General features: G+C 41.3%; 1 protein-coding gene across 1 annotated transcript; it reads right to left on the bottom strand.

Moving 5' to 3' along the window:
- Positions 1–928: 928 nt before the first annotated feature.
- Positions 929–24,407, bottom strand: OPN4 (opsin 4). Its single transcript, XM_065408200.1, has 11 exons — positions 24,268–24,407; positions 21,243–21,376; positions 18,325–18,528; positions 16,189–16,360; positions 14,199–14,360; positions 11,284–11,391; positions 9,895–10,072; positions 5,894–6,046; positions 3,823–3,891; positions 2,217–2,255; positions 929–1,213 (listed from the first exon to the last, which is right to left on the bottom strand). Exons 1-11 carry the CDS (start codon positions 24,405–24,407, stop codon positions 929–931), a joined length of 1,644 nt encoding a protein of 547 aa, XP_065264272.1.
- Between the last annotated feature and the right edge of the window lie 753 nt (positions 24,408–25,160).

Genomic DNA, 25,160 nt, shown 5'->3' with positions numbered 1-25,160 from the left:
GATAATGGGGATCCCATGTTTTGTGGGTGCCTGGGGTTGGGTGTCAAACCCTCCTTTCCCCTCATAATAGAAAAATCAGAACCAGAGTGCACTGAGCTCTAAGTTAATTTTGAAAGAGTTTCTTAATAGAGTACCTTTCTGAGCCAGCAGCAGCTCTTTACCAATAAGACATTTAATTACAGCTGCCTCACCCTTGAAACATGGTGACTGAAGCTCATTAGCTTCCAGAATCTTTCATATTGTTCTGAGGCAAGTGAGCTCAGCCAGTTTTGGACTGGTCCCTTAATAACTGACACAGAAGGAAAACAGGAAGGAAGGGGAGTGTGGGCCACACTTGAAAATGATTTCCCTTCCTTGAGATAAGGAGAATGATCTGAGACCTCAAACTGCTGTTTAAATACATTGCTTTTTAACAAAACCGTACAAGAGCTTGAGAAAAAGCATGGAACTAAGAAGGGAGTGGAGCACTGATATTGCACTTAAACATGGTCTACTTAGAGATCTTTAACAAAAATAAGAAACCGTCTCCACCAGGTACTGTAAGTTTCCCCAAATACTCTCAACTCCATAATTTACCTTCTAAAAATGTTCCTTTCTGGTACAGTAACTGCGGCTGAGATCTGGCACTGAGCAAAGATCATTATCTGAATCTTAGCCCCACAGAATTAACTCTTATCATGAAGCCTGCATATACTGTAACTGAGGGTGGTGTTCACGCAATAGTTGCTAATTCCTGAACAGAGTGAAATCCAAGTGAAAAGAGTAATTTCATAATCTAGATTGTGGAGAAATAATCTACTTGTTCTAATACAAGAGCTAGAACAAGAAACCAACCACTGGAGAGAGCTCAGATGCTGGTTCGGCTTCTTCTTTTTACCCTTGGGTTATCTTGTGTTGTGTCACTATAGGAATGGTGACTTTCCGTGGATCAGAGCAGTTTTGGAAGGTCTTCTGCGCTCAGTTGATCTGTGGTTTCTCCTAAGATACTGGCTAAGGCAACACCCTGGTACCGTCTGTCTGGTTGGCTACTGTAGTCCTTATCCTGGTTGTGGCTACTGTTCTCAGGGAACCTGAGGCCAGAGCTGTATTCAGAAGGCTGTTCTATTCCCTGGACGTTGCTGTATGTTATTATAATGCTGGGTATCTGGGCTGCAAACAGTCTAGAGTGAGAGTCTCCTTTTCGTAGTCCAGTGCCATTCAGGCCCTCACCTGTCTTAAGCATGCAAGGATTTAAGAGAAATGTAAAACACAGATGTCTGCAAGATGATCAGATTGCAACAGTCCACTAAAAGTGAAAGTGACAAACATTTGGACAAGCACTCTGACAATTGCCACTGCTAAACCAAAACAAATCTTATATGAATGGGAAAGAATTTGACCTAGAAACTTTTTTGATGTATCCCAGGAGTCACTTCTGAGAAATATCTTACTAAACAAACTAATATATCAAAGCACAGAGCTTACATTCCTTAACACTTTGATACTTCAGGCACAGTCTCCAGTACTCTGATGAAGGTTCAGGTTAATAATAGCACATGCCTCCGTGAACAATAGTGCAAAGAAGCCAGCATAAGGGTCCAGTAAAGCTAGAAGTACACATGAATTCCAGAAAATAGATGGTTACTTCCCTACAAAAATCTAATCAAATCAGATGGCAATTGAGGCATTATCAGGGTAAGAGATGATAAAAGCTAGACCCAAAGTGAACCACAGCATGGAAGCCTTGAAATGAGACACCAAATAGTGAAGTAAACAATGAAGTAAGAGAGGAAACAGTGGAAAGGTGAATAGAATTAATTCAGCAATGGAAAATACTGGATGATACTAGTGAAGGACCAAGAAAAGGAATGTGTTAGAATATCATCTTCATCAAGCTGTAGAGAGAATGGTAAAACTTACTACTAACTATGAAAAGATCTATTTCAGGCACATGTGTTAGCATTCACAATGCAGTCTAAAGATAACACCGATTTACACTCAAATCCTGATTTCTGCCAATATTTCTACCCTCTTTTTCCCCTCACCTAGGTGAATTTAGGGCAGATGGATTAGAGTTAATCCACTCATGGGACGTGTTAAAAAATTATCACTATGCCACAGCATCGTCATCAGATGAGAATGCATTAGTATGGGACTGCTCAAAAGGTTGGTGCTCTCCCAGGTTATAAAAGTATATAAAAAAATCACACACACAAAACCTTCCCAAAACCACTTACTTGGATTTCCTCAAGGCTATAGGTTCTAGATGGCAGGGCCTACACAAACAAAGAGTAACAAAAGGTTAACAGCTCTCTTTTCTACAGCAATATTCAGTGACTGTGGAATATTGACTTCTTTGTAGGAGAAAGCAAATCCTCTACAAAACAATGGGGGATGGAAAAGAAGTGTCTGTTATTAAAGCAAAAGACACAACAGGACTACTATGCCCTTATCTTAAATGCACAAAAGTAAATAAATCTCTTGCATATCATTTCCTTTCTCCAGCGTGATCCATCTTGGATAGGAAAAAAGATAAGCACCTGATGTTTCAAAACTACCCTTGCAAAACCTGTCATAGTATGCTACAGTTATGACCCCAAATACAGCATTAACTGTTGTAGGATATGATTTTTTTCCAGTTTTTGCTTAAATAATCTAAGAGTCAAAAAAGGCTATATTTTCTATAACATTTTCTAGGATTTTTATGAGTTCAGGATCCTCCTTCCATTTTCCTTTGCACTCTTGCTGACACTTTATGGCTTGGACAGCAGTAAGGGCACAGTCAAGTTTTAGAGTCATGATTTCCACTTAAGTTCATCAGGAGAACTCTTTTCTTCCTCATTCATCTTACTTGTTTCAAGATATAATTAAGGCTTATACAGTATACTTTATCTTCAATTGATAGTCCAACAGCGATCCTGTTTAACATTTAATTAATAAACTATTTTACAATTAGCTTAGTTGTTTAGTATTTTAGACTAAGTTCTTTGGAGCAGGAACCTCATCTTGCTACAATATGTGTTCATACAGAACCTAACACAAAGGGGATCCAATCCTGATCAGGGCTTCTAAGCCCTAGTGAGGAGTCCAGTGAGGTCCATGACTTCTTACCCCTGACTAAATCGGGGGGGTGGGGTGGAAGGGCACCTCGCGGATGCTGGGGGGGGGGAGGGCAGCAGCACGCAGCCCAGCTGGGAACCCCACTGGTGCTGTGGGGGGTGGGAAGCAGCGCACGGCCCGGGATCCTGCTGGTGCTGGGGGGAGGCAGGGCTGGCAGGCTCCCTACCTGGCTCTGCGGGGACATCCCCCTCGCTCAGCTCCTAGGCAGCTCTGCACGCTGCCTCCGCTCAGAGCGCCAGCTTCACAGCTCCCACTGGCCGAGAGCTGCGGAGGCGGTGCCTGCAGGCAGAGGCAGCGTGTGGAGCTGCCTGGCCATGCCTCCGCCTAGGAGCTGAGCGAGGGGGATGTCACTGCTTCCAGGGAGCCCCCTGAGGTAAGCGCCACCCAGATCCTGCCTCACCCTGTCCTGTGCCCCAACCCCCTGCCCCCTCCCACACCCAAACTCCTGCTGGGGGAAGGGGGAGCGGTGGCCCGAGACTGCTCCAGCAGCAGTCGGTGCGACTGGTGCAGGGGCTGCCTGAGCTGCCCCCGGGCCAGGCGTACCGGCCACTGCAGAAGTCACGGAATCTGTGACCTCTGTGACAAACTCACAGCCTTACTTATGATCATATCTTGCACAGTCAACAGTGCGGGGCAGAGCTTAGTCTGTGTTCAAAGATTAGAAAGGAATCACTGCTTTCTTTCCTCAATTCAACCCCTGACAAATACTAAAATAATACTTACAACAGGAGAGGAAATGCACTCTCTGACATTCAGCTCCACCATGGAAATGTCATCGGCATCTTCAGAAGTCTAAAAGATAAACAAGAACAAAAAGCCCATACATGACACAGGCATGTCACAATATTCAACACCAAGTGGCATGTAAAATACAAGCAGCACGGGGATCAGGGGGAAGAGGAAACTGAAGGATTGAAATATAGTGAACTACAAAGGACAGTGTTATTTTGTATTTCTAGCCTCCATCTCAGTTAATTAGTTACAATATATGACTATGGAGCATAAAAAAGTGTGTTCATGATAAGTAATTTAGACACTGCAGAACACATGATGAATAAGCAACAAATGACAGTTTAAAAACAGAAATACAAGACGATCAGAAGCAAAGAACAAAACATCCTGCCTCCTCTGCCCCTTGCAAATGTAACAAAGACAACTGGAAAATGAACCAGTGCTGAAAATAGAAAGCTGAGGACCTTTTACAGCCTCAAGGTCATTACTCATCACATTCATATCACTTCAAGCTGTAAAGTGTCTTAACCACATAAAGTTAACCCTTAGGGTTATTTCCCCCTACTATGTAGGAACCCTCATTATTGAAATCAAGATGATATTCAATAAAGATAAGTGCAAAGTACTATACTTAGGAATGAAAAAATCGAATGCACAACTACAAACTGAGGAATAACTTTCTAGGTCAGTGGTTCTCAAAGCCGGTCCACCGCTTGTTCAGGGAAAGCCCCTGGTGGGCCGGGCCGGTTTGTTTACCTGCCGCGTCCGCAGGTTGGGCCGATCGCGGCTCCCACTGGCCGCGGTTCGCTGCTCCAGGCCAATGGGGGTTGCGGGAAGGGCGGCTAGCACATCCCTCGGCCCGCACCGCTTCCCACAGCCCCCATTGGCCTGGAGCGGCGAACCGTGGCCAGTGGGAACCGCAATCGGCAGAACCTGCAGACGCGGCAGGTAAGCAAACTGGCCTGGCCCACCAGGGGCTTTCCCTGAACAAGGGCGGACCGGCTTTGAGAACCACTGTTCTAGGTGGCAGTAGTGCTGAAAAGGACTGGGGTTATAGTGAATCACAAATTGAATATGAGTCAACAATGTGATACAGTTGCAAAAAAGGCTATCATCATTCTGGGGTATATTACAGGAGTGTCATATGCAAGACACAGGAGGTAATTGTCCTGCTCTGCTCGGCACTGGTGAGGCGTCAGCTGGAGTATTGTGTCCAGTTCTGGGCGTCACACTGCAGGAATAATCTGGCCAAACTGGAGAGTCCAGAGTAGAGCAACAAAAATGATAAAAGGTCTAGAAACCTTCCCCATGAAGAAAGGTTAAAAAATCTGGGCATGTTTAATCTTGAGAAAAGAGTGAGGGGAGACCAAATAACAATCTTCAAATATGTTAAGGTCTGTTATAAAGAGGATGAGGATCAATTGTTTTTCATGTCCACTAAAGGTAGGACAGGAAGTAATGGGCTTAATCTGCAGCAAGGGAGATTTAGGTTAGATATTAAGAAAAACTAACTATAAGAGTAATTAAGATCTGGAATAGGCTTCCAAGCAGAGGTGTTGACTTTGTGATTTCCCCGGGGGTGCTGGACCCCCACTCGGCACCAGGCCCCACCCCCACTCTACACCTTCCCCCAAGTTCCCACCGACACCCCACCTTACTACGCCCATTCTGCACTGCCTCTTTCTGCCCCTTGCCCCCTCTTCCTGCCCCTGCTCCTTCCCCTCTCCCCCAGCACCTCCTATACACCTCTGAACAGCTGATCGTGGCAGATGGAAGGCGCTGGGAGCACCCCCGGCGCACCCCACGGAGTCGGTACTTATGCTTCCAAGGGAAGTTGTGGCATCTCCATCATTGGAGGTTTAAGAACAGGTTAGACAAATACTTGTGAGGGATGGTCTAGGTTTACCTGGTCCTGCCTCAGTGCAGGGGGCTGGACTTGATCATTTCTTGAGGTTCCTTCCAGCCCTACCTTTCTATGTCTCTATTCTAATTATGAAAAAATATGCAGATTTGTTAATTCATTGGCTGTTTGAAGGCTTGTATGGTGCACAGCATCTATTACCTTTTCAAAAATCCCAGAATCATGGCTTTTCAGTTTAGATTTGGCTTTTGTGTCACTGGTTTCAACAGCGTATTTGCCTATTTCATAGGAAAGCTGTTTACTGACTGGTCTGGAGATCACACTAACAACATCAACTTCTGTATCAGTCCAGCCCTGCAATGAATACATCGGAAACAAGCACTTTAGGTTACCTTTGGGTCCAGTTACTCTGGCCAATAACATGAAGTTACATTTTACATGGACATGATTCATAAAGGGAAAGACCATAAGAAAGACATTTCAAAGAAGACAGCTGATTATACACAACATCATACACCCAAAAAGTTTTAGAATAGTGCAAGCAACACTGTAAAGGTTGGAAAGCCTAAAACTTGGTCTACATATTTTTCTAGGGCTGGTTGAAAAATTTTGATCAAGTTTTCCTGTCAGTTTTTTTGAAACTTCCATGGTATGGGTGTGGAGAAATGTAGTCCAGCCAGGAAGCAGCACCCTCTGGGAAGAATGAGGGCATGAGGGACCCAGAATTACAACTCCCATGAGGCATCACAGCAGCTCGGGTGGAAGCAGAGATTAATGTCAATCAAAATGTTTTGACATTTCACAACTGGAAAATGTTTTGGAGTTTTTCATTCCATGAAAAGATTTTTTTTTAAATGTCATAATATCAGAATTTTCTACGAGACAGAAATTCTTGTTTTCTATCCGCTCTAATTGTTCCTTATATTGGGAGAGTGAGAGAGTGCAAGAGAGAGTGTATTTTAAGAAAACAAAGAAAGAAAAGTGTATATAGCAAGCATTCAGAAGCAGTGAGTAGCCCTACAACAACAAACCAAATATTAATAAAGGGTAACACTAGTTAGGACATAGATTTCACTCCCAAGCTCTAGGAAGTTGTTATAAGCAATTGTGAGAAGATATGTTTTAAAAATACCTTGACAATGTCCTTTTAAATGGGTACATGTTAGAATAAAAAAGAGTAGACACATAAGAGACCTTTTCATGGGACCATTGTTCACAATTGCATAAAAACCTTGATATACGTTTTTATCAAAAGGATACAGACTCATCTAGAGGAAGGTCAGCCCTGAAATGATTCTGTTGACTTTAACAGAATTTGCATCTGCTTCCGACGGGACTGAATTTGCTTCAATGTCTTTTTGGTTCTGTCACCAGTTTTGTTCTGTTTTTACCCTAATGGTGAAACATCACACATTCTATACTTCACATTTTACATATATAATGGATTTAATGATCACCACCTGCATTGGATCAGTTGGCTATAAAATGAGTTAGTTTTGTTTTGTAAAGCCAGTCTCTACTTGTACTGCTGTAGTTGGCCACTTTCTACTGCAAAGATCTGTTTGGAAATTATTTTCCTTGAGATTTTTCAAAGGCATGAAAAAAAATTGTGCCCTTTTGAGTGCAAGTAAGTTGTAGATAGAGAATTTAACTGCTTGTGGGTGTGCTAAATTAGAGCCAATTATAACTTGATTGACCATCCTGGGCACAAAATATGTTTTTGCTCTGCCTTTTTGCATTCTACATGTCTGGGGAAAGGAAACTCCTGGTTTCATGGCTTTGCATGTGATGATCAAACATATTAATTAAGGAAAAAGTTGTCAAAAACAATATTTAGCCAAATTCTGTCTTAAAGTCATACCCTGCTTTCCCCTTGAATGTCAGTATTTAGAGAAAGGTATGTGTGACAAGCTTCAACTTCCTACTAAATTAGTGATGAGTCAGAATTACTAATGAAATTGGGGTATGATGTGTTCAATTTAACAATTTAAAGGACCCAGCCTGGGAGGAGATAATATTTCTGTTTGAAAATTTTGTATCTACTATAGTTCCAAAGCAGACCTAAGGTTACTGATGCTTTAAAATTTATATACTTTGAGAATTTGACAGCAGTTTGTCAGTTTCACTATTTTCCCTGCATAGCCAGGCTTCAATCTACATGACTGCAAGTGTCTGACTGGGCAAATCTGGTTGCAGAATGCAGGCCTTAGATTTCTCCCTTGCTGAAAAACCCTTATATCAGCAGGGTAGTAGAGAAGGGGAGTGGGAAGCGTACTAATAGTTTTGAAGGAGTATTTCTTTTTTAAAAATTCAAGACACATCATTTAAAGGGTGTTTTGTCAGAAACTGTTAGCGGATTTCAAAACATTCAAGTTGAACAATGTCTTTTAGTCTGATGGGTTTAATTTTGATTGGCTTGATAAGTCAGAAGAACAACATTAAAAAAAAGTTGGAAAAAAATCACAGTTAAAAGTAACTGTCAGAATTCAAAGCTTAACTACATCAACTGAAAGGATATTAGCTTGAAAACATGAACACTCACATAGAACATAATGGCATTTTTCCATTTTAGGAATCGTATAAAAATGGTTGAAAATAGAACACTAATGTGCCATTAATAACCTAGAAAGAGATGTGGACTCCAGAAATCTGACCTGCTTCTGGCTACCATGCAGAAACAACATTTAGCAATACTTAGTTTGGCAGCAGCAAGCGTTTGAGGTCTTCTGGAAAAATTATTCTGTGATGGATTTTGTTGATCTGTCTAAATCTGCCAAATAATCTGTTTCTAAATGCAGCCCATTTCACGTTCAGAAAGCACATTGGCTCTTTCTTTACAACCTTGTCTCCCTCCAAGCACTACTTGGGAACTGCAGTTTCACTTTTAAGTGTCTAAGTTCCAGATCTGTGGTAAGTGAAGCACCACACACTAAGTCCCATTCACTTTTTGTCTTCCTATTAGTGCATCTTTCCATTCTCCCATGAGTGTCACAAACCTGTAAGAATATCTACGTTATTTGCATCCTGCTTTTAAACTTTATCTTTGTCATAACTATAAAGGGAAGGGTAACAGCTCTCCTGTGTACAGTACTAAAATCCCTCCTGGCCAGAGACTCCAAAATCCTTTTACCTGTAAAGGGTTAAGAAGCTCGGGTAACCTGGCTGACACCTGACCCAAAGGACCAATAAGGGGACAAGATACTTTCAAATCTTGGGGGGGGGGGGAAAGGCTGGTGTGTGTGCTTTTGTTTGAAGGGGTTGTTCGCTCTTGGGACTGAGAGGGACCAGACATCAATCCAGGTTCTCCCCATCTTTCTAAACAAGTCTCTCTTATTTCAAAATTGTAAGTAAAAGCCAGGCAAGGCGTCTTAGATTTACTTTGTTTTCTCAACTTGTAAATGTACCTTTTACTAGAGTGTTTATCTTTGTTTGCTATACTTTGAACCTAAGACAGAGGGGGGTCCTCTGAGCTCTTTAAGTTTGATTACCCTGTAAAGTTATTTTCCATACTGATTTTACAGAGATGATTTTTACCTTTTTCTTTAATTAAAAGCCTTCTTTTTAAGAACCTGATTGATTTCTCCTTGTTTTTAAGATCCAAGGGGGTTTGGATCTGTATTCACCAGGAGTTGGTGAAAGGAAGGAGGGGGGAAAGGGTCAATTTCTCCTTGTTTTTAAGATCCAAGGGGGTTTGGATCTGTATTCACCAGGAGTTGGTGAAAGGAAGGAGGGGGGAAAGGGTCAATTTCTCCTTGTTTTTAAGATCCAAGGGGGTTTGGATCTGTATTCACCAGGAGTTGGTGAAAGGAAGGAGGGGGGAAAGGGTCAATTTCTCCTTGTTTAAGATCCAAGGAGTTTGGATCTGTATTCACCAGGGAATTGGTGAGAGGTTTCTAAAAGCTTCCCAGGGTAGGGAATGGTGGCAGCGGACCAGAACTAAGCTGGTAGTTAAGCTTAGAAGTCCTCATGCAGGCCCCCACTCTTGTACCCTAAAGTTCAAAGTGGGGATACAGCCTTGACAATCTTCCTTTTAAAAATCCTGCTTTATCCCCAAACAATTAGCCCCCTCCCCACCAGAGAGCCTCTGTACCTAACACCATAATGCATCTTTTCATCTAATCTACCTACCACTTTGAAGGATGCTGTATGAAAATTATTTACTTGCTTTTTAAAAATAAACATATATAAAGGGTTTTCCTTACTGATTCACTGTCTGAGAGAGAGGATTGCCATCTCTTTCCTTTCTGCAGTCCACTTATCTCAGACTGGCTGGTAATAGTGGATCGTCTGGTTGAGAGATACCTGCTGGAAGACTTGGAGTCTTTACGAGAAACTCTTAGCAGGGGTCGAAGGCACGGCACATACTTTGCAATGGCCATTCTAGTGGATAAAAAATAAAACCAGTCAATTCCCTCTGCCTAAATAAAGCTGCCAGCACAAAAAGCCACTCACCATAAACATTAAATTTATTCAGACAGACACATGCTGCATAGACTGAAAAGTTACTGGGTACAGTAGTTAAAGTTTCCCAGATTTCAGATATTGCTTTGTGTGCAACTGATCTACAAGATAATTTTAAAGAAATGAGACATGAGTGCTTTACAGCATTCTGTTGAGTCAGAATTTACTATTGACATTGCTGGGCAAGGATAAGAATATTAAAATGTAATTTTTTCACTGAAACCAGCTATTAAAATGTTTTATCTGCTTAAAGATTAACTGGGATAAAAATAAAGCTTCTGGCCCTTTAAACTGAACTGTGCAGAATTACCACATAGAGAATTATTTTAATCTCTCCTTAAGCAGCTATTCTAACTTCCTCCTGGGCATCTGCTCACGTAGTATCGGTGTGGTGGTATAAACGCTAAAGCAAACTGTTCTTTCTAGATGGGGTGGGAGGGATCATTTTTACTACACTGCTCTTTTCCCCACCCCATAGTTCCCAGAATGCTTTTGAAAGGGGAGAAGTAATATTGCATGGCTTAGCCGTGCTTGTTCATATCACATGTCCCTCATCTGAACTTGACCTGGGGTTGACCTGGATGTTACAACTAAAAAACAATTATTCGATGCCTGAACAATGGAAGCATGAAGGAGGAACAGGAAGCCCACAACACATGAAAGAAATGGAGCCATTTACCAAACTCCAACTCTCATTGGTTTGGGTAACTTGACAAACTGCTATTTGCAACATTGACAAATGGGTACATCTCCGAAGGAAATATTTCAAAGCAAAACACCATAAAACTTGTTTTTTAGCCAGAGAAGGTCCCTAACCTTTATCAGATGATCAATGAGTACAGCTATCACCCTTCCATAAATGTCTCTAGCTCCCATCTGCACGGTAATTTGTTCTGAGTACAAACTCCACTGACATTTATAGGGCATTCAAAACTGCTTTTTCTGTTCTCTTTTTTGGCTTCATGCATGCTTGCGGAGGTTAAAAAAACAGCATAAAGGTAAAACAAGCAGATGAAGCAGAGCTCAGGCACTAGCATACAAAGGGAATTCAATGTATCAGTGAACGTTTTATCAGAGATAGATTTGGTTTTCTTTGCTATGTTATTTGTGTTTGAAGACAGCAACCATACCTGAATTTGGGATGAGTTATGGCATAAATGATGGGGTTGTGGATGGCAGAAGCTTTGGCAATCACAGCTGGTACGGTGTTCATAAAGGGTGTCAGGAGATGGGAATACCTAAAGAAATGCAAAGTTGTTATTTTTTACTGCACACAGTAAAAAAACAAAAATTAGTTACAGAGTGCAGGGACTGCTTTTTACTGCTGCTGCTCTCCCTTCCCTCCCTTCCTCCTCCCCCAGGAGAGTAGGATGAAATAAGAGGGGCAAGGAGCAGGACCGACATACCGTCAAGGAACATTCTTTTTCAATCTAGTGTATGGGACAGATTTCATAGCCATTTTATTCAAGAATCAGTGCCAGACTGTGCTTCAGAGAGGCACAATCTCTTTGGTGCTCCTCTTTACAAATGCTGCTGTGTACCATATACTACTCATGGTTGTGGCTTAAGCAAGCTACAAGCTAATCCCAAATTGTTTACACTAGGGTAAAGACCATGGGACAAGTTCAGCCTGGAATAAGCAAGTGCTGTTTCTTTGGAGTGTATGGGCTAAATTCATTAGTGACCCAAATGGTGGTGTAAGTTGGTCAGAAAAGAGCTGTAAGGCATTTAACAGGTATGCTGAATAAGGGAAGAGGGTGTTGCATGAAAAGCAGCTAACACGAGAGTGCCTGATAAATCAGCTTCCCACCCACACTTCGACTTTACCTACCCAAAGCTGGGAACCAAAGTCAAAGAATCCTCATGTAGTGGAGGGTGGTTTTATGTTTTATTGAGCGTTTGCAGGGTCTTCATCACGTGACATGTATGTTTAGAGGAGATGGTGGAAGTTCTGACTGTGGTGCTGCTAGCTGGTACCACCCCTTTAACAGACCAGGTCAGGCCCTGTTCAGGTTGTCTTGATAAAAATAAAGTCAGTAGTGGAACCTACACTTAAATAGCAGTAATATTGCAGGGTCAGCTTGCATCAACCAGGCCCTCAGTGGGTCTTTCCTTCAGCAGTGGGAATAGCAGCACACTGTGTAGAATCATTTCCCTCTCTCCCAGGGAAAGTTGCCTGTGGCTTTATGTTGTGCCCCAATGCTTTGCTGCACCAAGAAGGAACAGGGCTGCAGAGTAAGGTGGCAGCTCATCATCCTTGGAATGGAGTTTTCCATCACATTCAGCCAACGGAGAAGTGTGTGTTCTGTGACCAAATGGAAATGGGTCCCCAGCAGATAATATTGGAGTGTCTTCATGGGGCAGTTGACTGCAGGCATTCCTACCAGCACTAACCTAAGACTCACTTCTGGTGATAGTTTCCAGAGCACAGTGTGTTTTTTGTCCTGCAGTTCTTGAGACAGTGTGTCCCCTACCCCTACCCCTAGAGAATGGATCTGGAGGATGAATTCCTTGGAGAACATAGTACTTGCTGGCGACACAGGATGTCCTGGAATGCTGTCTCCCATTTTAAGGTCGTAGAAACCTTTCAGGGGACGGATGCTTTGGTAAGATTAGTCAATAGTGCAGTCAGTGAGGTAAACAGTGACACAAACTTTCTGTCATTGCTGGCCAGACACAGGAAAAACAGCACCTGTGTCATGGTGGCTGGAGTGCAACAGTCCTACTGAGCATGTATCATGTCAGCTAAATCTTCCTCTCTCACAGCATGTACTGTAGATATTAGGTTTCATTCTTTGCTATTGCACATTTTGTTGGTCTATCAGACCAGCCATCCTCAGTGACTTCAAGACTGTACCCACAGTTTCTAGGTCTGTCTCTTAATCTATGCTGTATGTGACAATGCTGTCAAGGTAAAGTCAACATAAGGCCTTGGGACTTGGTCTATTAATCCCTGAGAAGCCACAGTGGCCCCCAAGGGGAACAAAAAGGCACAGCCTCAAACTGAAAAGGTTGAAGGAGAGGACAAAGGCAGTTTTCTGCTTCCTAGTGTCTGCAATAACTCCTGCCTCGGTTCTCATAAACTCTATCAGTCAGTTTTATCCTGTATTGGTTGTTAAGTTTCAGGTGCTCATTTCTCATCAGATGACTGGAAAATTATAAGTAAGGCAGTGGTGGGTTAGTGCAAGTATTAATTTTATTTTGCACTTGTATAGGGTCTTTGACCTGAGGACGTCAAAGTGCTTTAAGTTATTCAATCTATTTAGATGTAGGTAGATGGAGGACAGGATGGTTAAGTGACTTGTTCAGTGTCACACATTAAATGAGAGGCAGAGCCTGAATAGAACCCAGGAGTCCTGACTTCTAATCCCTTGCTCTTAACCAGTCCATATTAATGGGTACTCTTTTTTAATGGACATTATGTCTTTATTGAAAAAGATAGTATAAAATGCTGACAGTTAAATAGGTGGAAGAAATGCAACATACTCTAGGATTTTTTTAAATATATTTAAGGTTAGGTCATCCATTGTTACTTTTCAGTGCAGCACTAAAAGAACTAAAGTCAGTAATGCCAGATATAGGGCCTGATTTTGAGCTCACTTACACTGTTGTAAATGAGTGGTAATTCCACTGCAGCCAATGGATTTATGCCAGCATCAGACTAGTGTAAATGAGTGGATAATCAGGCCCAGAGAAAATAAATCAAAACAAGCTATGTATCTGAAACCTGGAATAGCCATATGGTCATGTTCAAATATTTTAGCATTGTGAAACTTTCATTTTAGAATTAATTAGCATGATTTCGTGTATTGCCAATAATTAGCTTTTTTGTGCTGAAAAATCAAACTGAGAAAAATTACAACCAGCATGTGCTCCGTTTATCAAATCTGTAACAAACGATTACTCCTGAATATGTGAAGGTTTCCCATTCCCATTGTTGAACATTAGAGTTGACAACTACTTGGCCTTTCATAATTTGCTTCTTTGAGAATTTCACACCTTCTGGGCTCACTGATTTTTTTCTTGCTAATATATTCATAATTACCCAGCAAAAGCCACCAGAGCTACAACAGAATATGGTGACCAGGAAATGACGTAAAGTAAGATGACAATCAAGGCAATTTTGGCCATTTTCCATTCATTCTTCATCCTCTGATACTGTCTCTGGGATACTTTATTAGCATCAGAACCAATGTTCTGAACAGCCCTAAGGGAAATAAACCATAATTACAATACAAAATATATGTGAGAAACTGAGCAAACAACTTAATAAAATAGAGCAAAGGACTGCTCTTTAACCAGATGCCAACCCTCTCCAGCTCTCTCTCTCCCCCCACAAGATAATATACTATTGTGTATGTAGATTATGTGTAATTGCTTTTCCACAGTAGAGGCCCTCTCCCGCTCACAGTAATCAGGGGCAAAACACCCATTGACTTCAGCAGGAGCAGGATGGAGGCCTATGTGAGGAATATGTTTCCAAAATAAGGCTTCAGATTATTCAGGTACCCAGATTAATCTGCATGATACCTCTAACTGTGGAAGGAGAAAATTATTTCTTTACTTCTTAGGGCCAGATTTTGGCACCTTTACCCACACAGTTACATGAGTAGATACATTGAAATCAATGGGGTTGAACATGTAGTAAGATACTGCTCACCATGAGTTAATATGGCAGAATCAGGCCCTGGTTTGCTACTCCAGTAGTTCTTATTTCACATATTCCTGATGCAAATTGTTGCACTTTGTTTAACACAAGGGTTCTCAACCTTTTTCTTTGGGAGGCCCCCCCAACATGCTATAAAAACTCCACAGCTTGGGGCGGGATCCTCTGGCTTCAGATGGGGAAGGGGGCTCAAGGCTGCTGGGGAGGGGCTTGGGAGTTCCACGGGATGGAGGGCTCAAGGGTTTGGGCTCAAAGGGCTTGGGGCTTCTGCCCCTTGGGGTGGGTAGTGACTTGGGGCTTCAGCCTTGTGGGGTGGCTTGTGCTGGGGCTTCAGCCTCACAGGGCGCTGGGTCTCAGGGCTTCAGCCCCACTGCTTCAGCCCCGGGGGACACCAGGGCTTGGTGCTTCAGCCCCAAGGAGCTGCTTCTGCTGGTGCTCAGGGCTTTGGGCAGCTTCTGCCGGGGCTAAGGGCACCGGAGCTCAGGGATTCAGCCCTGTGGGGTGTCTGGGCTCAGGGCTTCTGCCCCCCCAGAGTGCCGGGGCGCAGGACTCCAAGATTTGGGCACCAGGGCTCAGGGCTCTGAGCAGCCCTGCTTGGCAGATCCCCTGAAATTCCCCTGTGGACCTCCAGTTGAGAATCACTGGTTTAACACATTGCACCTTGCATCACTGCACCTTCTTTAACACAGAGTTCATAATCAACTTCCACCTGATCACTTGTAGACAGTTGACATTTTGCAGGGGAATCCTTTCACAGTCCTTCTGTTGACACAGGAATGGCCAGATCGGTGCAGACCAGTGACTAAAATAGCTTTGCTTCCCATATGCCAGGGAAATTCCCACCTGGATGTCTCTGTCTGTTTCAAAGCCACTTTGTGCCATGTATACATGGCATAAGTGGCTGAAGCAAACCAAAGAAACTGGCACTGAATATCATTTGCCTGTGTGCTGAACAGTCATTTAGCTTTATTAGGCCTCTCTGAAGTTCCTCACACTTTATCTAGACTTGACTAACCTAAATAGGTTTCTATCATCTGCTAGATTTCCCACCTTTCTATTCACACCCTTTCCCAAATCATTAGTAAATGTATTAAACAATGTGGTCTAAGTAGCAAACCTTGGAGACCACCTCCCATCCATATACATTTAAAATTTTTGCCATGTTGAAAATTCACTGTCTGTTCCTATTCTGTTTTGTCACTTACCCATTTCCATTAAAGGAAAAAACTTGTTAAAATAGAGTTGCATGTTTTTTATATATATATACACATACACACACACACACACACACAAACACACATATCCATCCCATAAAAACAAAGGCTCTCCCCTAAGCAAGTAATGAAAACCTAGATTATTGACAACTCACTCATTGGTATTCTTGATAGCCTTGAAGATAAAGACATAACTGTATATGATGGCAATCAGAGGAATGAAGAAGACAAAGCAGAAGAGGAGCATTGTATAGGCACGGACTGATGGGGTAAAGGTCACGTAGTCCCAGGAACAGGAAGTCAACAAACCCTCAGGAACATAAGCACCTAGGAAGAGAGAAAGAAAAAAAGACATAAGCCATGAAAAGTTTTTTATTGGACATTCTGGTGGAGAAGCAAGTGGAGAAAGAATTCAGTATATCCCTGGGATTTGAAAAGGATCAAACCTGGCTCTGTTGGTAGAGAGAAGATGGTTAATAAGGGCACCTGTTTCGTGTTTTAAAGCACTTCTTGCCATTACTGATTCCACTGCCTTATAGGCTCTTAGAATTTAATAGATCTAATGAATCACTCTTTAGACTAATAAAATAATGATTCTTTTTCATTCCAGCCTTCAGACCTGATCCAAAGCCTACTTTAGTCAATGGGCCTCTTTCCATTAACTTCATTGGGCTTTGGGTCACACCCATGTTTCTAATATCTTAAAAATGTCTCAATTTTTCTCTTAAATTATCACCTCTCTTGCTTGGGAGTGAAACGAAACTGACTACGCTAACCTCTGCTCTTTTAAATTCTGCAGACAACAGAAGTTTACTGTGCAATTCCAATTAATTTTGCCATGAAATAAATGTCACACACACACACACACACACACACACACACACACATTCCTACCTGAAATAAGAAATATTCTCCTTAGAGAAACTGTGTCAGACAGTTAAAGAATAAAGCAAACTCAACACCAAACTATTTTTAATCATTAATTTAATTTTCAACATTTTCATTGCTAGCTTCTGTGGAACCAGGTCTAGAAAATATTGCACCAGGTTCTATGCTCAGATATGTCTAATTATTGTATGAGATTCAGTATGATGGATACTATTAGAATCTAATGATAAGACAGCAGTTATAATATCCTTCAATAAATTATTCTGTCTCGTCACATTAAGGTTCTCTCATCTAAGAGTATTTGTCATATTGCTCTCTTGAAATTCTCTCATTAAGCTAGGAGTCATAATGTTAAAAAGCTGGAATTTACCAGCTATGCATGCTACACATTTGGGGGAAGAAAGAAATTAACAACAAAAATAACACAATAATATCTGACCCTGTTGCAACAGCTTGGTAGGCAAGTGAGAACGTGCTACTCAATTTAACCCTACAACGCCCCTCCAATGGGGACCAGGCCTGCTCCAGGGGTGGATAATGTTGAAGCTTAGGCAATTAACTGGTAGGTTCAAGTTCATCCTACTGTAGGTTAATGCTGACTGTAAGTTGGTGGCCTGAGTGAAACAAGTTAATGGTATTAGTCTAGTTTCTAACCGAGAAACAGAACAACTACTGCTATCTCAGCCAACAGTAAGGGCCAAATTTTCAATTTGTCAAGATGTGAAATATGAACACATACCAATTTACACACACAAAATTAACGTGTGCAAGCAAATCAGCTACCTAATTACTACTAACTGTCATCCTTCGTTAAGATGTCAAGGGCTAAATGGGCATAGAGAGTAAACAACCCTCTTACCTCTAGAATTGGTCCCTCCCAATAGGGTTGAGGCACATCATAGGGGTGTGGAAAATTGCACTCTTACTGCACATACTGTACTGCTTTAAGGTATAAATAGAGGAATTCGGGTTCCTCAGGTTATCAATATGGCACTTTTTATGAGCAATGAAAATCATTTTGAAAACTTAAAAACTGTGCTCATCTGTCCCCTTTACTTTTTATTGTTCAACTCTGCTTGATTGCAGAAGGTTATGCACTATTTCGGAAGCCTGTTTTGCATTATTTTTGCCCTTTATTTTATATGTTTTTTATACAGCGCGCTAATGAGATTCCCTGCAAAAGTGTCAGTGTAATTAAATGTGATATGTGCACTGCAATCTTTTCTGCTGATTAAACTGCTTAAGACTCATTAGCTATAAGCAATCTCCTTCACACTGATTTCTTCAAACTTCATCCTAATATGTAAATTCTGTTTATTCATCCTTGTGTCTAACAGACCATTCTTTAATCCCCCCATTTTCTTCTGGTATCAGACAATAGACTTGTATTCTATCTCACTTACTCCATCCAAAGAAGGGTGGGAGGCTCCAAGCCAAAGAGTACAGCCAGACTCCTAGCAGGATTATCAAAGCCTTCTTCTTGGACATCACCACAATGGAGGCCAGCGGTCGTGTGATCACAAAATATCTGTCCAGTGCGATTGCCATCAATGTGATCATGGATGTAATGCCAAAAAGGGCTCCGCAGAAGGCATACAGCTCACAACCTTTCGATGGAGAGTACAATAGGGTTAACCAACAGATTTAACCATCCATGCTGGTTATACCAGTATTCCTGGGAGACCATTTATCCTGTGGCCTAGGCTAGTAACACATTACCTAATTACTTTCAGAACTCTTAAGGCAACAGGAAGTTCACTTTTCCAGCAGCAATATACTTTCCAAGCTGTGGGCTGGCCTTGCTAATTATATTATCCATGGATGTAAACGTCAAAGATTTACTTGCCTTTATTACTCAAGATAGTGACTTAATATAACATTCACTTTTCAACTTCTGAAGTTTCTAGTGGGAGCATTTCAGAGATCCCATGGCAGCTCATTTAGCTTTCATTTTATTCCAACTCCCATGGAAAGACCTATTTTAGTTAAAAGTATTTTTATAGTCACTCAGATACCATGGAGCAACTCATATCCCAAGATGAAGTCAGCATAGTTTCAGTAAATAATTCAGACAATGGATTGGTTGTCAGTTGTTTACTTTAATTATTTGCTATTTGTGGAACATGATTGGTCACAGTTTGTCTTCTGCTGTTGGACAGAAAGACAAATCTTTAAAATAGGAGAATAATTAATGATGAATGGGAATTAAAACATGCAAATTCATGAAGTGTTTGAGATGCACCAACTTTTTCATTAATATCTGCAATTATACAAATAGTACAACAACATCCATAGAGCACATATTCATTAATATATTCAAAAGTCTGCTTTTAATTATTCAGCCAGCTCTAGAGATTAGACAGTTTGTTTATACATCTGTGTATAGTCTTTTCAGTTTTGTAACATGAAGAACTGCAGAAACAAGCATTTGTTATCTACTTAATTTAATAAACAAGTCAGCAATAACCAACATTTCAATACCATGCCTCTTGTTCACCTCCCCCACCACATACGTGCAAGATATAATTGCAGCAAGAGAGAGTAGCCCCTGCATGGAAAGAGTCAAATGGTGGGATTCATCAAGGTATTTAGGTATCTAACTCTCATTGATTTCAATGGGAGTTAGGCACTTAAATACCTTTGTGAATCCCACCTGAAGTGTCTTTATTCCACAGATTTGCTTAGGCCTTATAACAGATGGGCCCCATCAGACTGGCTGTATGATCTGTATGTTTGTCTCATACACAGAGAGTGAAATCCTGGCTCCACTGAACTCATTGGGAGATTAGCCATTGACTTATAAGGAGCCAGGATTTCACCTTAAATCTGAATCTCTGGTGTGGGTAGGCAGGGTGAAGGGAGAGCTCAGTGAAGCAGCACATAGCTTTGAGCCTATGGAGAATCACGGATGGGTCATTGGAAAGGATAGTTTGACAAGGTTTAATAGGCAAGGATTAGACACTGAAAGTAGACAGTTTAAAATAAAAAGGTAATTGACACACATTAAAAGCCAAGCAATGGGGGGGGGGGGGGAGGACCAGGGGTGGATAGTTCATATGTATATTTAAATAAACCAAACCATATCCCATTTTCTACCCAGCTCTCTTTTCTTGATGTTGTATCCCCTTCACCCACCTTTTGTCTGGCTTTGTCTTTATAGAATGTAAGCTCTTTGGGGCAGGGACTGTGTTTTCCGGTATGCCTCTCTCTCACCGAGCACATTTTGGGCACTTCTGTCACAAACAACAGTAACTAATGTTTGACAAGGGATGTTTGGTAGTTTAGACCCAATGAGTGAAATACAAAGCATGTTCACTGAGAACACTGAGAATATTTGGTTTATATTTATATTGTAAAAACTTATGTTTATTGTCAGGCTTTCTAGCAGCAGAAATATCAAGATAAAAATTCCACATTCAAGTTAATTAGTGCCAGTGGCAGAGTGTTATGCTGGGAGCAGATGCTCCTGGGCCTTATTCCTCTCTTTTTTTAAATTCAGGTGCGAGATGATTGTGAATGAATGCGAGCAGTGAGAGAGTATGTTCGTTTATCAAACATTAGAGAAGACCTTTTTCTATCTCACAATTCTGGCAGTAATGGTATAGACTTAGTGATGTAAATATATTTATAACAAACAGAAACTACCTTAGAAGAAAGTTATTTAGGTTGCAAAGTCAAGCACTCAGAAGTTAGGAAATACCAGATTTAAGGTTGCCCATGCAAACTTGATTTCCCCTCTTGTGGTCCAAATTTGCACTGAATGAGACAAATGTTCTAGAGGGAAAAAAAGTATGTGATCATGTAATAAAAACTGTATCATAATGCACATGCACAAAGGGGCTGACTTAAGGTCACACAAGCAATCAAAAATCTGGCATTTCTTAACTTTTTAATGCTTGACTTTACAACCTAAATACCCTTCTTTTAATGTAGTTTTTAGTGTAATTTCCTCTGGGTTTTTTAAAGGACAAAGATAAAAACAAATTCTGATTTATGCATCTGTATCAACTCCTCATCATACACCTGTCCAAAATTCAAAATCAAACTAATTGAAAACTGTCAAATTTCAGCCTGTATCATATCTATACCACTAAAATATAAATAACTCCAAGTACAGACCCAAGCTTGTTCTAAACCTTTTGACAAACTTGGACTGAGTCCTGAATGCTCAAAAAAACTTGAAACCAGGCAGGTTATATGTGCTTTCGGCTTTAGTAACTATAGTATTGCATAGCTTTGATACTTATACTGTCAATTATTAACTTGAAGTCATTACCATGGCAACAAACGAAATTATCTTTCAGGAGATATATGTACAAACCTTTCTTGCCAAAAATCCAGTGCTTGTGGAGACTGGTAGTGAAGAAAATTGGAGCCTGTGTGATGGACATTAGGAAGTCGCTAATAGCTAGATTGATGATGAACATGTTGGCTGGAGTTCGAAGGCTCCTACTCCTACAGAGAAGAGATTAGAAGGAACATTGCTAAGCGCTGATCTGTGGGTAATTATGCTATTACTCTTTGCTGTATGCAGTGTTATTGTAGCCATGATGGTCCCAGGATATTAGAGAGACAGGGTGGGTCAGACAGTACCTTTTATTGGACCAACTTCTGCTGGCTAGAGAGACAATCTGTTGAGTTCTTCTTCATGACCCAAAGAAGAGCTGTGTGTAGCTCGAAAGCTTGTCTCTCTCACCAACAGAAGTTGGTCCAATACAATATATTATCTCACCCACCTTGGCTCTCTGTTACTCTTTGCTGTGAGCATTGGCAGCTTCACAAATATCAACGTGTAGAATGTCAAGCTACATCAAACTGGCTTCTGATTTTTCCTGAAGAGAGAAGCTAAATGAGCCGCCATAATTTTAATAGCACACTCCTTACACTTCTTTGTGCCTTAGTAGAGGATATGGCTTGGTTTTGATAACCAGCTCAGAAACAGGAATAGAAGACATTGTTCTCTGAATACTCTGAGCCACTGCACCCTGTGTCCATGATTAACAGGAAATTAAAGTTGATGTACTCTATGGATTTTCTGGATCTGGGTCATGCAGAGCTGAGGGGACATTTTCCACTGCTGATGAGATTAACAGCAACTTCCAAATATGGGGATTAAGGAGGCTGACTTTATACCACATGCAGCATTTTATTTTATCTCAACTCCTCTCCATGACAGGTAGTTCACTGCACCAGGCACTGAATTTGAAGGGACCTATTGCCAGACTTATTACATCCCCCACCTCCATAAATTATTCGCACCAACATAATAGAGTGTCCTGTAGTGTTTTTGTACAAATTTATTTGCTATTGAGAGTTCTTAATATCAGTACTTTCTGATTCTGATTTTTTATTCTTCCTGAAATTGTGACACTTTATCTAATGTCTCTACAGCTGCTTTCCTGTGTTTCCAGTCTCAGACACAATTGGCCAGATAATATGTTGCACCTCCTGAGAGCTGTAGCATAGAAGATGCATTCCAGGAGGATCAGTGTGTAGGGCAAATAATCTTTTTTGCCCCCAGTGTAACTCAGAGCTGTCCCAGGGGCACACATCATTTCAGTCACTCCCCTCCAGCCCCTGACAATCTTTATGCATTACAAGGCTGTCTCAAGAGGTTCTGTTTTCCTAGAGAAACTGGCAGATGTGCACCAGTCCACAATCACCAATTTTAAAGCACTATTGCAATTGCAGTTTTAGGGGCAGCAAATTACTCATTAACTGTTTACAAACTAACTCCTTTAGGCAGTTGGTGGTTTGTTATTGCTATGCAACTACTGATACAGCATCAATGGTGGGCATGTGTAGTATCAGTGCACCCCCAGCTCTGCAATTCTACTGTAGTCTCCCCACCCGCCTCAACATTTTTAGATAGCTCCAGGGAGAGACACGACAGCCAGCCTCCTCCCCTGTTCCCTACCACAGACACAGCTGTTGCTGCCAGATTTCCTGCTGAGCTGCCGCTTCCAGAGTGGGACACACCACAGTACTGTTCTAGTCTTCTCCCAGCTGCTGCTGTATTCTTCCCCCACCCTGTTTAGGCTGTATGGTAGCATCTTCCTGGGTGGGCAGGCCAAGTCCCAAACACAACAGAAGGGTCAATATCTGCTATAAATGCTCTTGTTCAGACTAGCTCAGTCAGCAGCGTATCAGTCTCATAATCTGAAGGTCCCGAGTTTTGTCCTCAGAGGACACATACTAGAGGATCACAAAATGGCCCCTTCTGACCTTATAGTCTATGAAACATAACAGAAAATGTTGGATGGGATGGTGGGGTCGTAGTTCAGGGCAACTGCACCTGTATTCCCTTTCTATGGTCCATCAAGGGCACCCCTAAGCTTAAGGCCCCCCACCCATCACCTCACTTGGGTCCCATCTGACCAGGGTATTTCCAGGCTGAAGTGTTATTCCCATCAGAAGACAGGCTGTCTAAGCAAACCTACTTGCTTTGCCTTCATAGACTAATAACGGTGTAATTGCCCACTGTTATAAGTTATCACAGAGCTCTTTCTGAGCAAGCACAGTTTGTTCTTCAGATAAAAGCATTACAGAGAAAACATTAAAAACAATAAAAGAACCTACATGAATGCTAAAAGTTTACCAGAGATCACCCCTTCAACAGGGCCTCTGGCAGGAGCAGTCCTTGAAAGTCCCACCCAAAGGTTTTCATGTGGTTTCTACTTCATCACTCACAGTCGTATGGGGCTTTAATAGGCCAAAGTCCTTCCAACCCTTCCCTAAGGATTGGGGCCCTCTGTGGACCAGAAGTCCTGTCCATTTGCTGGATCTGAACAAAAAACCCTGAGTCAGTTTACCACCAGGTTATTTATCCCAACATCCTTTCTTTGTCCACTGGTCTCTAGAATCCAGTTTGAACCTTTGAAGAGACTGTGAATAGGTAACAGGCCTTCAAAGGGCTGATATCCAGAGGAATTACATTAGCATAAGCCCTCCACCTAGAGAAGTTACATACAATCTCACAATAACGCATAAACAATTGCATTTTAAAAATGTATTCAGCTTAATTCAATAAGGCTTATCCAGGATATTGCATAACTATCACAGGGTGTTGTAACAAAAATCTGAGAGATTGTTTTGGGATACTTGCACTATCAAAACCACCAGCAGCCAATTATACCTCACCTTTCATTAAGGCCTATTTCATACGCAAGATAAGAAATACAAGGTCATGGATCTGGGTTACTTTGATGCACAGCTCATTAGTTTGCATTAGTACAATCATAATGATAGTGTTCCTGTACCACATTTCCTTAACACAATCCCACCAGTATTAAAGTCTATCCACAGAAATATTTAAGACACACAGAACAAACAAGATGTATACGTACCTGCAGAAAGCATAAATGACCAGGAAGTTACCCAGCGTTCCGGTGATCCCCACCACCAGAATGACAGTTCCAATTGTGTAGTGGGCATGGTCTGGAACATCCAGTGTAGGGAAGGCATGAGGAACATCTTGCACTGTCATTTCCTACAGAGCAAGCAGGAATTCATAAATGCACAGTGGTACTTCACTGAATGAGCTAGCAGCTGCTATTCCTCTGGGAGATGAGATGGATAAAGGAGGTTAAAAGCTGGATAAAAACGAACACTTTGGAGTAAACTAATCCCTTTCAAATTACATTTATTTTTATTCCTCTTTTGCAAGTAAACACGCCAGGCATGGTTGTATCAGCAATGCTTGAGTCAAGGGCCGTTTTTTGTTTTTACTACCAGTTTAGTGTTTCAGAGATTGGAAAATCTAAAGGAGCAAACAAAACCAAAACAAAATACATACTAGTTGACAGAAATATACTGGGACTCTATTGCATTTGACCTCAAGGAATGCTGTAAATAACAGCAAGTGAGTTCTTTGTAATTTTCATCCTATGAGAATTTCAATGCCTGTGGTAAAGTTTGATTTCTATTATTTCCTTAAATCATTGGATAGTTTTCTAATAAATAAATAAATAAATAAATATTACTCTGCTTTAGTGAAAATGGTAAGTCCAGTTGATAAACACTTATTTATTCAAGCCTTTAATACAGTAGAAATCTGGTTTCTCCCATTGAATAACCAGTGCTGAATTACTAATACCCTCAAAACCGAATTACCTTGTAGTGTTGAACAACACTGTTCCTTACAGATTAAATTGAGGATTGAAAAAAACATTTTTTAAACATTTGTGTTAGGTACAAGTTCCATTTTTATCATGGCCCCAACTTTGTGACTTAGACAATA

This window comes from Emys orbicularis, chromosome 7 (genome assembly GCF_028017835.1).
Source record: "Emys orbicularis isolate rEmyOrb1 chromosome 7, rEmyOrb1.hap1, whole genome shotgun sequence".
Taxonomy (NCBI): domain Eukaryota; kingdom Metazoa; phylum Chordata; order Testudines; family Emydidae; genus Emys; species Emys orbicularis.
This window is presented reverse-complemented; position numbering and strand designations above follow the sequence as displayed.

Coding starts and splice junctions, on each gene's coding strand:
- OPN4 (XM_065408200.1), bottom strand. CDS start 24,407: ATGACAGTGCAAGATGTTCCTCATGCCTTCCCTACACTGGATGTTCCA. Junction 10,073..11,283: donor ATAACTCATCCCAAATTCAG/GTATGGTTGCTG, acceptor TTTATCCACTAG/AATGGCCATTGCAAAGTATG. Junction 3,892..5,893: donor ATTCTGGGATTTTTGAAAAG/GTAATAGATGCT, acceptor TTTATCTTTTAG/ACTTCTGAAGATGCCGATGA.